The sequence below is a fragment of the Vigna angularis genome, chromosome 5 (genome assembly GCF_016808095.1).
Source record: "Vigna angularis cultivar LongXiaoDou No.4 chromosome 5, ASM1680809v1, whole genome shotgun sequence".
NCBI lineage: Eukaryota > Viridiplantae > Streptophyta > Magnoliopsida > Fabales > Fabaceae > Vigna > Vigna angularis.
Window position 1 is genome coordinate 8,706,858 of NC_068974.1, and position 15,813 is coordinate 8,722,670.

Sequence of the window (15,813 nt, forward strand, 5' to 3'; positions counted from 1 at the left end):
CAGATTTGACCAGGGTTTGACTGTTTGATCAGATTCAAACATATTTGACCATCTTTGACCAAATTAATTTCACACTTTAAATGGATAAAACTTACTTCAGCAGTACAAATAAACATTAGAATATCTAAAAATAATTTATGGAAACCTTTTTAATTCTCAAATATAATAAATTCCATTAATATCCTCTTCAAATTAACCATTTAAGTACAAGAATTTCTATTAAAATTTTGAATTTAAATAGTAAATGTGAGCGTAAATATATGCACTCATCAATATTTTTCATATTCTTCTTCACAATCACTATCATTACTAACCGAAGATTGCATTCAAGTTTTTCTTGAGCTACTAAGAGTTTATATTCATTAGCTAGTGTATTGTGCATACGACTATAGATGGAATGATAGTACACCATGAAATGACTGCAAAAGAGCTAAGTACTACTGGATTAGAACTAAAGACTCCTATCGCATTTTCTTTGTTATCCCAATTTTCATGAGAGCCAAATAGGCCACTAATCTGTATCCTATAAGCATTATGAATAGAGCCGATGCAGCCATGATTTTCCCTTGAAAATGTAACGCCATTTGTTCTATCAAAGGATATTCTGCAACCAAACACTTTCCATGAGAACATGGGTATGTGTCACTTGAGCCATATTGAGACCCCATCAGGAGATGGTATATGTAGTAGTTAATGGAGAAGTACTTGAGCCATGATACAAATTTTGGCACATGTTGAATATAGTATCCACTAACCAAAACAGAAGTTAGCACAATCAATGAGGCCAGTGTGGTTGCGGATTTCTGGTCCATTACAATAGCACCAATGGCAAGGCCCAGTCCTTGTGAAACCAACACATGGAGTACAATAGTGACAAGTGTGCATAGGAAATTTACCACATTGTTTTTCAACCCTACCAGCCAATAGATTATGGTGATGAATATTGAAGGAAGCACGAGCTCCATTGGAAGGTCACCAACCATCCTTGAAATGAAGTATGAAGAGAGCTTGTACATTCCAGAGGATCGTTCCTTCTCCAGCATCATTAGCTCTTGGGGGAAGGTGAATATTGCTTGATAAAGAGGCATGGTACCCCAAAAGCTAGTAAGGAAGAATAGAAGTCCAATCTGCAAGTACATAGTAGTTGCATTATTACATGTTTATTGAGAGAAATAGTAAAAGGGTGAGGAACACTAATGACGTATTAGCGATGAGTGTTAAATTAGAGAAGAATTTTCTCTGCAATCATTTTAAAGAAAAAACCTTAATCATGAATCTTTTTATGTAACCACAGCTAGTGCACCAGTTTCGAAAGAGGTTTGCTCCTTGAATGTGATTTATATTGACATAGGTAGAATCAAATCACATTTATAAGAAGGTGACAATTTGTTCATATCCTCGATCACTTACATCAACCCATGTTTTCAATTGAATTATTCTCATAATATCACATATTAGTGTATATAAGCTTGCTCAGGCGACTTTCTTAGTTCTCTTACCAAGCATTTGGTGCAAACATGTTTATGTTAAAACCAGAAAATAATATAGTGTTGTAATATTTATATATACTTTAGGTGAGTCCAAATGTTAGACAGTTATTACCTGATCCTGCAAGCGTGAAATATCACACTTATACCATAGTAACCCTGTAATAAGAGCAGCCACAAGAACCTGACAAACCATCAGGCCAGAAAATGATGCATGTTTTCTCTCTTTGACATCTCTTTTTAGCAGTACAAGAAACTGATTTGACCAACTAGTAGGCCATTCCCCAAATTTATTGCCTTCAAATCTACCCTGAGTTTTATCGTAGTCTGGAATTTCTTGTATCACTGGCTTAAATTTGACATCAAAGTAGTTCCTATATGCAGAAATCAATTTGTTCTTATTTAAGGCATGGTCCTCATTCGATTGACCAGTGTAGACACCTGCAATTTTTGTTCCCATGTGGCAAAATAAGAAAGTTAAACCATGTATTTTATTTTAAGTCAACAAATAAGAGGATATAAACCTAGATAACTCTTCTTCAATCCACTATTTCTTCCCGTATTTGCAGCATCAGTATGTAAAATACTCATTAAGTATAAAGAGTTCATTTCTCAGTTCTAGTTTTGTCCTCTAAATAACTTTTTAAAATTTCCATTTGAGTTCGATTGGATGGATTTATAGTAGATATTGGTTATAGAAGAAAACAAAAAAGGTAAAGTAAATTAAATTTTTTATTAAACTTAATTAAAATTTCAACTTATTTTATATTCTTAATTTATTCTTCTTAATCTTCTGAGAAAAAATTAACCAGATAAAATTTTAATGTAAAAGCATTCACTGTAAGAAAAAATTATTAAATTTAAAATGAGATTTTATAAAGTTAGTTAAGGATTTTAAAACATCGGGTATTGAAGTGACTAATGGTTTATTTGGGCATTATTAAACGTTAAAATCAGTAAATTTTTCCAAACATTTGTAGGTCAAAAAAGAAAAATTAGATTTTGAAATTTTGTCATGCAGTAAAAATGAGGATAAAGAGTTTTGTTTTTCTTTTTTATATGCAGAGAATAAAGATTCATAAATAGCAAAACCTCAAAAGCCGTAAAATAAACAGTAAACAAAGCTTACCATTTGCAAGATCCAAAAGGAAATCTGAGGGGTTCAATGGCATGGTAGGGGCAAATCCAATATTAGTAAAATATTCCATAGCTTCAGACCCATTTCCATAATATAGTAAGTTCCCTTCTGAAAGCAGTAACACCCTGTGAAACATGCAGTAAATCCTACTTGAAGGTTGATGTATGGTCATCACAACGGTTCTTCCTCCATTTGCTAGTTCCCATAAAATTGAGACAATTCTTTGAGCTGTTGTTGAGTCTAGGCCAGAGGTTGGCTCATCCAGAAATAGCAAGCTTGGGTTTATGAGCATTTCTTGTCCAATACTAACCCTTTTTTTCTCCCCACCAGAAACACCTCTAAGAAGTGGGCTTCCAATGATGCTGTCCTTGCACTTGGTTAAACCAAGTTGAGCCATCACAGCTTTTGCATGCTCAATTTTCTCCTTTTTGGATAAACTGCTTGGCAATCTGAGAAAGGCTGTGAACACTAGAGTTTCAGTCACAGTCAAGTGGGGATAGAGAACATCATCTTGTGTCACAAAACCTGTTTTCCTCTTCATTGCATTTGAGAACGCTTTGCCATTATATGTTATGCTTCCATAGAGTTTCCCACCAAGCTTGCCTCCCAATGCTGCTAGCAAAGTAGTTTTGCCACTCCCAGAAGGACCTAACATGGCAAGAATTTCACCAGGTTGAACCATGCCTGCCACTCCATTCAGAACTACTTTCTCTTCTATTTTGCTCTTCAGAAATCCCCCCTTTCTGGTCTTAATTTTATAAGTAACATCTCGGAACTACATACAATAAGTAATAACAAATTTCAGCATACATTCATACTAAAAAAATTGATAGGTTAAGCACAAATATAGAAGCGCCTAGGGAATGAGACATACTTTTCTATATAATTTTTTTGCCTACTTTTCGAGAAACAACATGATTATGAACTAGCAACAACAATATTCGAAAAATTGTTTACTCCAAAACAATACACACGTGGCTAGATTTTAATTATTAGAATAACATACGAAATTTTTTATTCCAATCAATGCATGAAGATAAATCCTACTTCCAAATCTCAAAACCTTTAGAGTTACGGAGGGATTCCCCTTGCAAGAGATGTCAGGTGCTTCGCCTTGTAATGTTGTTATGTAGGAAGTTTGAGACTCTATGTTCTCCATCTCCTGCTTCATCTATATTCTCTTGCAACTTGCATAGTGCCATATATATGAATTAAGCATTAACTAAAGGTACATAAAATACCACAATGAGATAACTTCTCTGTCCGTCTAAATGTGATCGTGCTTGCAACTATCACTTCTTTAAGTACTATCATTTTCTCAAAAATTGCATGTGCGTGTTCATTGTCTACGATGCTACTATTAGTGTTTAGTAATTAGGACACCGTTGAGATCTAGCACATAAGTTTGATCGTGGAAAATAAATTAGTGCTCGCGTTAGTGCCGACTAAAGAGGAAAAGAAACACAAAAGAATGGTAAGTATAAATGTGAAAGATGATAATGACTATCGATGAGATATTTGTACATTTGGAATCAAGTATCCGATTCACGGTATTCATGTTTTCTGCTTAATTTCTAGAAAAATATCGTGATTTTTGCCTCATTTCAAAAAATCCCATTTAAAAATTAAATTAGGATAATTGATAAGATAAAATAATATAAGAAACTTTTATTTTGAAGTTTAACAAAAGCTTCTAATGAAATAATATTTATGAAAATGATTGTCTAGGATAATGTTGTAAACGCACTAGTGTAGAATTGACCTTTAACGTCACCCCATAAACGTCCGTTCTGGAGGGGGCCGGACGTCTATAATATAGTAGACGTCTGGCCCTTCTAGGACGGACGTTCAGAAGGCTGACGGGTGGAGTTGAAGAGTTTATTGCTTCAGCCTCTTGAACGTCCGTCCTGGAGGGGGCCGGACGTCTATATATAGTAGACGTCCGGCCCCCTCCAGGACGGACGTTCAAAAGACTGACGGGTTCAACTACCCTGTCAGCCTCTTGAATGTCCGGCCCCCTCCAGGACAGACGTTCAAAAGGCTGAAGCAATCAACTCTTCAACTCTCCCGTCAGCCTCTTGAACGTCCGTTAGAGGGGGCCGGACGTCTACAATATTATAGACGTCCGTCTCCCTCCAGAACGGACATTCAAAAGGCTGACAGGGTGGAGTTGAAGAGTTTATTGCTTCAGCCTTTTGAACGTCCGTCCTGGAGGGGGCCGGACGTTCAAGAGGCTGACAGGGTAGTTGAACCCGTCCGCCTTTTGAACGTCCGTCCTAGAGGGGGCCGGACGTCTATAATATAGTAGACGTCTGGCCCTTCTAGGACGGACGTTCAGAAGGCTGACGGGTGGAGTTGAAGAGTTTATTGCTTCAGCCTCTTGAACGTCCGTCCTGGAGGGGGCCGGACGTCTATATATAGTAGACGTCCGGCCCCCTCCAGGACGGACGTTCAAAAGACTGACGGGTTCAACTACCCTGTCAGCCTCTTGAATGTCCGGCCCCCTCCAGGACAGACGTTCAAAAGGCTGAAGCAATCAACTCTTCAACTCTCCCGTCAGCCTCTTGAACGTCCGTTAGAGGGGGCCGGACGTCTACAATATTATAGACGTCCGTCTCCCTCCAGAACGGACATTCAAAAGGCTGACAGGGTGGAGTTGAAGAGTTTATTGCTTCAGCCTTTTGAACGTCCGTCCTGGAGGGGGCCGGACGTTCAAGAGGCTGACAGGGTAGTTGAACCCGTCAGCCTTTTGAACGTCCGTCCTAGAGGGGGCCGGACGTCTACAATATTATAGACGTCCGGCCCCCTCCAGAACGGACGTTCAAAAGGCTGAAGCAATCAACTCTTCAACTATCCCGTCAGCCTTTCGAACGTCCGTGAGAGGGGGCCGGACTTTTATAATATTGTAGACGTCCGGCCCCCTCTAGGACAGACGTTCAAAAGGCTGACGGGTTCAACTACCCTGTCAGCCTCTTGAACGTCCGTTCTGGAGGGGGCCGAACGTCTACTATATTATAGACGTCCGGCCCCCTCCACAACGGACGTTCAAAAGACGTTTAAAATAAGGACATACACACCAAAACGCGAACCCGCGAGGAGTTATGCGAACCCGTGAGAGTTCCCTCTGCGCCTTGCATTTCCAGGTTGGTTTTTATCTGTTTTGGACCATTTAATCTTAATTTTATTCCGATTAAAATGTTCAGTGATGAAATATCTTTCATTTGGACCGATTAAAAATCGTTTTCGGTGCATTTTGGTGCAGTTTGTTGCGTGTTCTTGGGTGGCGTTTTTTGGCCTACGTTTTAGGTCGTTTACTCCTCCATCTCCCTCCATTTCCATTTCGAATCTGCTCTTCAGACGTGTGGCAGTGCACAAACAAACGTCCAAACCCCGTAATCCTAAATAACCCGTCTAAAGCCCTTTCTGCACTTGTGTATAGACGTCCGAGAGGTTCACAGCGGAAGTCTATATAGACGTCCGGCCTGACACAGCGGACGTCTATATAGACGTCCGGCCTGACACAACAGACGTGTATATAGACGTCCGGCCTGACACAACGGACGTCTATATAGACGTCCGGCCTGACACAACGGACGTCTACATAGACGTCACCCACAAAGACGTCGGTGGAACGTCGGACGTCAAAAAGCCCAAAGAACGGACGTCTAAAGCCCTTTCTGCACTAGTGACGTTACTTATGTTTAAATAATATCATAAATGCAATAGACTATCATAACAATAAAATTAACATACTACTCTAAGTGATATGATAAACAAACATTGCTAAATGCTATAGTACAAGAACTACGCTAAATGATATAATAAACGTCTAACATTTTAAATCAAAACGTACGAATAGTATTTTTTTTCTATTGTGTTGTTTCTCTTCATCTGTGCAAATCCATAAAGGACAAATGTTTTATTCAAAAGTTCTGTGTTAATTCAGAAGAACATTAAGAGAATAAAGACATTCTAAGACCATTTCTTCAATGATTTTTGTCTACCCAATCCGTACAAGCAACACAGTTGCCTCTACAAAAGCAAAGTAGCATCTGACCTTCTACAAAGCCTACAACACCTTTATCAAAGTCAATGTTTCTGAATAACGGATCTTTCTTGAAGTTATCTATATAAAGAAGGCCATATGCAAAAGAGAACCACAATCTTAAATGCACATATTCTTATGTTGTCAAAATTCTCTTATTTTTGCATCATGTAACGTTTTAGAAAATCTTTACAACAAGTTTTTCCAGGTATACTTTGTACTGATCAATACTTTATCTACACTTGTTTTAAAAACACTTTGTTGTCTTTGTATAATATTAAACACTTGGTTGTTTAATTCAGGGGAGTTAAACGTTTTATTCAATTGGACTATTGTATACCAAGAGTGGTTAAAATCATTGTAAAGTAGAAGTGATAAAACTTGTAACATTTTAAAGTTAGTGGAACCCTTTAAGAGTTCTTAAAAGAGAACTGGACATTGCTCAGTTTGAGTCAACCAATATAAATTAAGTTCTCTTCTTTGTAATCTTTTCTTGTGTTTCTAAATGCTTTTGAAAATCCTTAAGTGTTCAACATTTTCTACAGATCGTCTAACCCCTACAAACAATGTCTAATACTAATTGCGAAAAGTTTTTCAAACTCTATTCAAACTTGTAACACCCCAATTTCCAAGGTGTCACATGTTGTTCAAAAATTGGTAAATTTCAAACTTCCTTATAGCGCGGAAACATATTCTTCAAAAACCTCAACCTTTAAACATGCATAACTTATTTAAAACATTATAGTTCCAAAAGCCTTGTCCGATTATATTATTCCAAAAGTAATTAAGATGACTAAGGAAAGAAACCAACTACAATTACATTGTTTCAAAGGTCTATACCAAAATAACTTTTTAAAGAAACTCAAATCTTTTCTCTGTCATCTCATGAACCTAACATGCCTCTGGAACATCTGCAATATCATCTGCTCACGTATAACACATTATATGATCATTGTCGATAACATTATTCACAACACACAAATAAAAACATGTATGAGGTAAGCTACTGATAAAAAAATCATAATAACAAGATATAAACATATTAATTATATCAACCATAATCAATCATCTCATACATAGTAGTAATAACAATATGATTCCCAGTCTTCTAAATAAACAATTAAATCATAATTAATTACTAAATCCCCGATCCTCGATCCTTGATCACTAACTCTTGATGTCATCGCTAACATCTTACACATAGACCTTGGGTCTATCCAGTCATTAATACATATGCTAACTGGTGGGTACAAGCAAAGTCCCACATCGAATAAAATAAGAGATGGACAAGGGTTTATATACACATAAGATACCTTCATTGGTAAGACGCCTTTTGGAGTGGTACCAAAAGCAAATCCGTGAGGGTTTGGCCCAAAGCGGACAATATCTTACCAGTGTGGAGATCTATGTGTAAATGTGTGTGTTGTCCCTCCATACAAATGGTATCAGAGCCCATGGTTCAGGTCTGGTGACCAGGCTTAGATGAGTACGTCCCTCCATGATTAGGTGAAGCCTTGGCAGAGATGCTCAGTTTTGGTGTACTCAAGGATAAGAAAAAGACTTCCGCTACGGAAAATATCTTACCAGTGTGGAGATCTATGTGTAAATGTGTGTGTTGTCCCTCCCTACACTAACTACTTACTATAACAACTATAATAACACCACGATTAACATAGCACAACCTAGAGCATCTTCAATACCATGATCATCATCATAGATACACGACCATCATGATTATCCCAATCATGAATAACACCATGAGCATCACCAAACCATAAACTTCATCATGACAAGACATCAGTGACACTCTTGTACCCTACCTCACTAACTGTAGTCGCTCCTACAACCTAATTTGTAGCTTCCCCATATAGATACACTAGAGTCATCCTTCTTCCGACTTCAGACTTATTCCCCTATCACACAAGGTAGAACATATATCTCCCTCAACAAAAAAGATTCAGAACTCGAGTACCTTTTTTTTTTCAACAACTATTTGCCAAAGAGAACGTCACTCTTTTCAACAACCAATGCCAAAGAGAGTATCCCTCCTTTTCAACAACCAATGCTAAAGAGAGTACCTATTCGTAGATAGAACCAATATTTATTAGGTGCAAAAAGTAGACTAATCTTCGATGCCTCATGCTCATTAACCACATAAACTCTTGTGCATTCAATCTTCCACTCATGCTCCTATATCAACCACAAGTAAAAACTGACCTTAAACACAACTGCTAATCTCATTCTCTACTTATCACTAGAGCTGTCAAAACGAGTAACCCGGCCCGACCCACCACGGGTTGGCCACTTAGTGAGCCAACCCAACTCGGCTCATTTATTAGCGAGCCGAAAAAATTCGAACCCGACCCAACCCACCACGGGTTGGTGGCTTAAACGGGTTGGCTCATTGGCTCACTTAATTAACTTTTTTTTCACCCTCTTCTTCTCAAATTCTTATAACATGTTACTTTGATCGATCAAATTGAAACAGTAATAATTGGTCCAATTGATATAAAAGAAAATGAAACAAAAGAAATATATTGTTATATATATATTCTAAGCTATCAAGCACAAAATTTTGTCAATTTAGTTTAATGAGACATACACAACTGTTTGACCAAGAAACTACATATAGCCATTAAAAAAAAATATAGCACAAGATAAAACTGTCATGATAGGTCTAAAAATAAGATAAAACAAATGATATATTCCTGAATTATCCAATCAATAATATTATCCATCCATTAAATTGGAGTCTTGAATGGATAAATCCATAGTATTATGCTCTCTTGAAGCACCTTCTTATTTATCTTCATCTATAATATTATCCAATCTATAATCTTAGGGTTTTATTTTCAAAGGGAAACTTTTGAAAAGACAGTAGTGTCAAAGGCTATATTTCTAAGTAAAGGTTGTGCATTTTGAATAATTAATTTGATTTTAATGAAAAAAAAATAGGATTTGAATAATTAATTTAATTTAATTAAAAAAATAGGTGGATTGGTGAGCCAACCCGACCCACCACGGGTTCAACCCGTGTGAGCCGGGTTCTTAGTGAGCCGGGTCAAAATTGTCTCGCATAAAAAATTTTGCATTTTCTTCCAACCCAACCCGACTCAAACCCGTGGTGAGCCGGGTTGGGTCACGGGTTTCAACCCATTTTGACGACACTACTTATCATCACATTCCACAATTCCTCAAGCTTGGTCCACGTTCATTCTTCATCAAAAATGAACTGTTTCTAATAAAAATACTCTAGGATAACATATTATCATAAGTAATAATCAATTATTCTCAAAACATACACATGTACACAAATTACCTTGTGATAATCGATTATTACTTAAGATAATTTATTATCTCAATAATTACACACAATAAGAGATCTATTAATTAGAATACTTTTTTTATTTATTGTTGTGCTTCATAATATTAAATATTTATTTTTAGTATGTTATTGGGTAATAAAAGTGTTAACAAAAATTAATTTATAATTGTTTTTATTTTATACCCCTAATTTATGTATACACATTCACCCTACCACTAACAAGTTAGATCTGCTAACATGTTGCCACATGGCAATCTTCCACTTATGGATCAAGCCTAGGTGCTGCCACATATCCATGATCCTCTACACACAAAATTAACCAATAGGAAGCAGCCACATCATCATCTTCAACCTTTCTCCCATTGAAACCTTAGCACCATCACGTCACCGGCCACCGCGAGATAGCCATGAATCACACTACCACAAGCCACCCAAATCACAATCCAGACTCTCAAGTCGCAAAAGTGATCACACTAATTCGCGAAACCAGATCGCACCGCCATGAAACCTAGTCGTGGCCTCGTATAACCTCCTACAAGGAAACCAAAACCCACCGTGACTGAAATCCACAATGGTATCCTACCTCGTCACTGTTCAACAACTACAAGAGCGCGAGCACCACCGCGAAACCTAGCGTTCATTCTCACAGCACCTCCATCAACCTACAAAAATCCAAATCGTGAGACTCAATATCGCGCCACCCTAATCGTGTCTTCCTCCACCTATGGGCCACCATGGAAAGCCACCTGCAAATTGAAACCAAAAAACCCAATACATAAATCGCAACAATTATTTGAACATCAACCCTATTTCGCGACTCCACCATGTTCGTAGCATCTTCAGAACCCCATTACCAACATAGAATGTGAACCCTAATCTCGAAAACCCAATCAAATCTCCACAACACATAGACCTCCACTCTGCGAATCAAAGTCGGGCAATCACTAGAACCACAAGCCCATTTCCACAACACCTTCACGACCCACCGTGGCGAAGAACTAGATTTGCCTCACCAAAGCGATAAAACAACTTCCCCAATTTGACACCTTAATTTTGGGTGGATAAGGGATCTACCACATGGCAGTCTCCCATTAGATAACTCTCATCAAGTCAAATTTGGTCAAAGAGTCAACAAATATTCAAATATGCTCAAATAAAGGGTCTAAAGTGTAATTATACCAATCTTTTAGGTCATCATGAACTTTTGAATAAAATTAAAAGGACTAAATTGGAATTTGGGCAAGATTAAGTATGGAAAATCTATTACATATTTTAAAATATAATTAAATCTGAAAATATTAACAAAAAATATCTCTCAAATATTTTTATAATTATCTAAATTTGTTAACTATTCAGAAGATATTATAGTACAGTATAAGAGATTTTATGAACAAAAAAAATCAGAATTCAAGCCCAATTAAGTTCTATATAAAGGGACTCAACACTTTACATTCACTAAGACTCTTCTACTAGGAAGCAATCATCCACCACTCTTCTCACTTTTATTTTCACCATGTATTCCACTTCATTCATTATGGATTTTGAGATTAAGTTGAATTAAATGTCTTTGTTTCTTTTGATTATTGTCAACACTCAATTTCGTCCAGATCGACTAAATAATAAGTCCTTTTTTTTATTTTAGTATATTTTATTTAGTTTGAAGAAAAGAAAATGAATGAATAAGAAAAGATAAAAAAAAAGATAAAAAAAGGAAGAAAAAAGAAAAAGAAAAAAAGAAAAAAAGAAAAAGAAAAGAAAAAGAGAAAACGAAAAAAGAAAGAAAGGAGAAAAGAAAAACAAAAAAAAGGAAAAAAAGAAGAAGAAAAAGAATACTAAAAAAAATGAATGAAAAGGTGTCAGGCAACACTATCATCATTCACGCTCATTTTACTCCCTTTATGGATTTAACAAATGGACTCCTAGAGATGAAATTTTTCAATCACGGAGATCGCACCATGACAACACAGATTACAGTTGTCGTGAACAATACTATCAGCCTTTTCAAATCTTTACGTTATCTCCCATTTTTGGATGGAGATCTTTTGTTCAGTGACCTACACTATCTTTGGCTTATTACCACAAGTGGAAATGCCTTGTTTGGCGGTGAGGAGCAGGAGAAAGGAAATAGGGTGGCTGGATGGCAGTGCGAGTGGCAGGTGCCCTCTGACCTTAGCATCTGCAAAGAAAAAATTGGAACCAACCATCCCTCCGGTCACTCAACAGATCCATTTATTTCTAAAAACCAATTCCTCCATCAATCACTTACTTCCTAACCTCCACCACGTTTCCAATCACCGATTATCACTTTTTGATCACAAAACCAAATTCTCACAATAAAAAAAATCACTACACCGCTCACCACAAAAAAAAAATCCTCATTCATCATAACTCGTCATCCCCTCCTCTCCATTTGGTCCAGCACCTAAACAAAACACAAAGAAAAAAAAAACCACTCACTCACTACCTCTACCACCTTTCCCATCACCACCAACACCGGACCATCACAGCTTAGGAGAGAGCTCTTGACTCTTTGACCTCCAGCACCAGCCTCATTCATCCCGTCACAGCAGCCATAGTAAGAGAGCTCCAAGAGGTAAACAACTAAGCTTATTGCATTTTATTTATAATCGTTGTTAGAATACCTTTGTACTATGCTGCTTATGTATGATTGTTATCGAATATTCCGAGCTTGTATGCATGTCCTAGTTGTCTTCTCCTCTCCATTCTGTTTGACACTCGATATACATGATTTGCTTTCGCATACTGTTTGGCATTCATTCATCCTAGCAACAAAAACACGCTTCACCACAAACCTGCAAACTGATGTCCCCCATACACAATCTCCTTATCATCATCAACCTTGACTTATACTACCGAGATCCCCAATGTCGTTTTTCTGCAAGAAAAAGAAGTAACCCAAACACCCTGAATCAATTACAACAACCACAAACCAAGTCAGATGATGGAATCCTTGGCTCTGTTCATCTCAAGCCACCAATAAAAGAGTTGACCCCTAAGCAATAGGCACACACTGAACAAACCCATAAACTCTTCTTCAATCTTGAACACGGTCCAGCTTGATACTCCCTTCGACATCGTTAGAAGTAGGAGATAAGAAATTTGTTTTTTTTCAAACCTTCTTCTCCCATTGCTTTAAGGTGTTAGGTTGGGGCTTCCCCAATCCGTAGCCCTTGGTGACGGCGACCACGAATACGAAGAGGAGGAAAGGGTTTTCCCTGATTGCGACTCGTAGTGGCCTTGGCCGTGACCCGTGGCGTTGGTGGCGCTTTGCGATGGCCGGGCTCGCTCAAACGATGGTTGACTGGGAGGGACGAGTTTCCCTTACGCTAGAGTGGCCAGGAGAGGCTGGCTCAAGGGCGGCACCGACTATGGTGGTTGGCGGCGGCTTTTTGCGGCCCCTTGTTCTGTCGATGAAAGTAGGAGCTGAAGCTTCCCTCTCATGCACGAAGCAAAGAGGAAAGAGGGGAAGAGCGGGAATGGCGGCCGACAATGGTCCGGCAGTGAGCAGTGGAGTTGGCGACGGCTTGGGCGGCGACTCGCGGCGGCCGATTTGGCGGAGGCGGCAACGTTCAGGCGGAGGAGACAAATCCCTCCCTTGGCTGCGTTTGGAAGAGACAACAGTGTGCGATCGGTTTTACCTCTCCATTAACATTTTGGGCCTTTTCTTTTTAATTTTAAATCTCCTCTTATGTCTTCCATTTGCCGTTTTAATTTTTTATTTTTTTCATTTTTTTTTCTTTCTTCTTTCTTAGGAGTTTATTTCATTTTTATGTTTACACTTTTAGGAATATATAATAATACATGGAAAATACATAAAAGCTACAAAATAAAGATACAAAAATATGTTTTAAAGGTTAAGCACACGTGTGACCGCTCGCATCAACTTTGTGCTAAAAACCTTTTCTCTTTCTACAAAATGAAAATACGAAAATATGGTTTAAAGGTTTAGCACACGTGTGACCGCTCGCGTCATCCTTGTGCTAAAATCTTTTCTCTTTCTACAAAATAAAAATACGAAAATATGTTTTAAAGGTTAAGCACACGTGTGACCGCTCGCGTCGTCCTTGTGCTAAAAACCTTTTCTCTTTCTTTTAAAGAAAAATACAAAAAATATGTTTTAAAGGTCAAGCACACGTGTGACCACTCGCGTCGTCCATGTGCCAAAAACCTTTTCTCTTTCTTTTAAAAAATAGTAACATAAATAATGTTTTAAAGGTTAAGCACACGTGTGACTGCTCGCGTCGTACTTGTGCTAAAAACCTTTTCTCTTTATTTTAAAGAAAAATATAAAAATATGTTTTAAAGGTTAAGCACACGTGTGACCGCTCGCGTCGTCCTTGTGCTAAAAACATTTTCTCTTTCTTTCAAAAAATATTAAAAAATAGCAAAAATGTTTTTAAAGGTTAAGCACTCGTGTGACCGCTCGCATCGTCCTAGTGCTAAATACCCTTTCTCTTTCTTTTAAGAATATTTAAAAATAACAAAAATAATGTTCTAACGGTATGAATACTCGCGTGATCGTCCGCGTCGGCCTAGTACTCATCACCTTCTTTTCTCAAATACAAAAAAAGATAAACTCTTCACTTCCCAAAAATCCAAAATCATTTCAAAACAAATTTTCAAACAATTTCCAAACAAACTTCTCAAACAGTTTCAAAAAGAACTACGTAACCCTGATTTCTCGTTTTGAATGAGAATACGTAGGAGTAAGGTCGATCCTTGTCGGGCCCAAAAAACTAAAAAAATATATTTTGTTTAGATTGTTGTTTTTCAAGGATAGTCAATCATTTTGAAAATCACATCACATTGGCGTATCTAATTAAAGGTACTACCTTCGGGCAGGCGCGGTAGGATGTTAATACCTTCCCTACGCGTAACCGACTCCCGAACCTAGAATCCGGTTTTTGCAGACCAGGTCTTTCTTTATGGTTTTTTCCATAGTTTTCCAGAATAAACTATGGTGGCGACTCCAAATGTTTTTTTCAAAAGTCTCTTTTTGGATCGTCGTCCCGTCGCAATTCCGGTTGCGACAATTATTGATTTGAGTTATCCTTCTTTTATGTCTTTCATCCCCTAATCACGTCAAAAGTAATGGTTTTTACATCATAAGGTGTTTGAATCTACATGCATATTGATCATATGAATTTAAGGGTTTCTAGATTTGATTGAGAATGTACTTTGATTGAATTTAGGAACTTTCATATGATTGAATGAGTTTTTGCTACCAATTGAGAATGTACTTTGATTAGTGGTAAGAACTTTAACAATAATTAATTGAAAATTTACTTTGATTAATTAACTTTTAATTTGGTTAGGAGATTTAAGAATAAACATGATTAAACAAAATGGGATTTAAGTGAAAATGTACTTTGGTTGAATTTATTGGGAATAATCTATTAAGATCTTGCTTTTGATTGAGAATCTACTTTAATTAATTGTCAGGTCGCCCTCAAATTAATTAAGAATTTAATTAATTAATCTGAAACTCGAGCAATAATCATTAAACAATAATTTGTGCATAACTGATGATGAATTTATGTTGAAAAAGTAGTGGAATTAGCGTATTTTATTATAATTATTTTTAAGGCCTCTTATTTGTTCTTCAATTAAACTCAACATTCTTCAATATTATTTTCATTAGGATAGATTTTCACTTTTCATTGCATTTTAGTAACCTTTCAAAATCTTCATAAGAGTTAAGTATTTAAAAATCAATTTTGTACTCGATGGGAAACGACTCAGGGTTACTTTAACCCTATCTAGTTTGTTAACTACTAATTGAAAATACTGAAGTTGC

The 15,813-nt window shown here is 37.1% G+C and overlaps 1 protein-coding gene across 3 annotated transcripts; it reads right to left on the minus strand.

Annotated features, from left to right (window-relative positions):
- Positions 1 to 320: 320 nt before the first annotated feature.
- Positions 321 to 3,889, minus strand: LOC108339626 (ABC transporter G family member 9). 3 transcript variants are annotated; one of them, XM_017576793.2, is made up of 4 exons: positions 3,632 to 3,889; positions 2,617 to 3,400; positions 1,603 to 1,928; positions 321 to 1,127 (listed from the first exon to the last, which is right to left on the minus strand). In XM_017576793.2, exons 1-4 carry the CDS (start codon positions 3,794 to 3,796, stop codon positions 462 to 464), a joined length of 1,941 nt encoding a protein of 646 aa, XP_017432282.1. In that variant the 5' UTR covers positions 3,797 to 3,889; the 3' UTR covers positions 321 to 461. The 3 variants fall into 3 exon arrangements, with proteins under 3 accessions (XP_017432282.1, XP_017432283.1, XP_052733761.1); XM_017576794.1 differs by having other exon boundaries at positions 3,689 to 3,888; XM_052877801.1 differs by having other exon boundaries at positions 3,673 to 3,729.
- Between the last annotated feature and the right edge of the window lie 11,924 nt (positions 3,890 to 15,813).

Excerpts from the sequence above, each read along its gene's own strand:
- LOC108339626 (XM_017576793.2), bottom strand. The coding sequence starts at position 3,796 with ATGAAGCAGGAGATGGAGAACATAGAGTCTCAAACTTCCTACATAACA. Across the intron at positions 3,401-3,631 it reads TGATTGGAATAAAAAATTTC|TTCCGAGATGTTACTTATAA; the intron begins GTATGTTATTCT and ends TATTGTATGTAG. Across the intron at positions 1,929-2,616 it reads CCTTTTGGATCTTGCAAATG|GTGTCTACACTGGTCAATCG; the intron begins GTAAGCTTTGTT and ends CAAAAATTGCAG.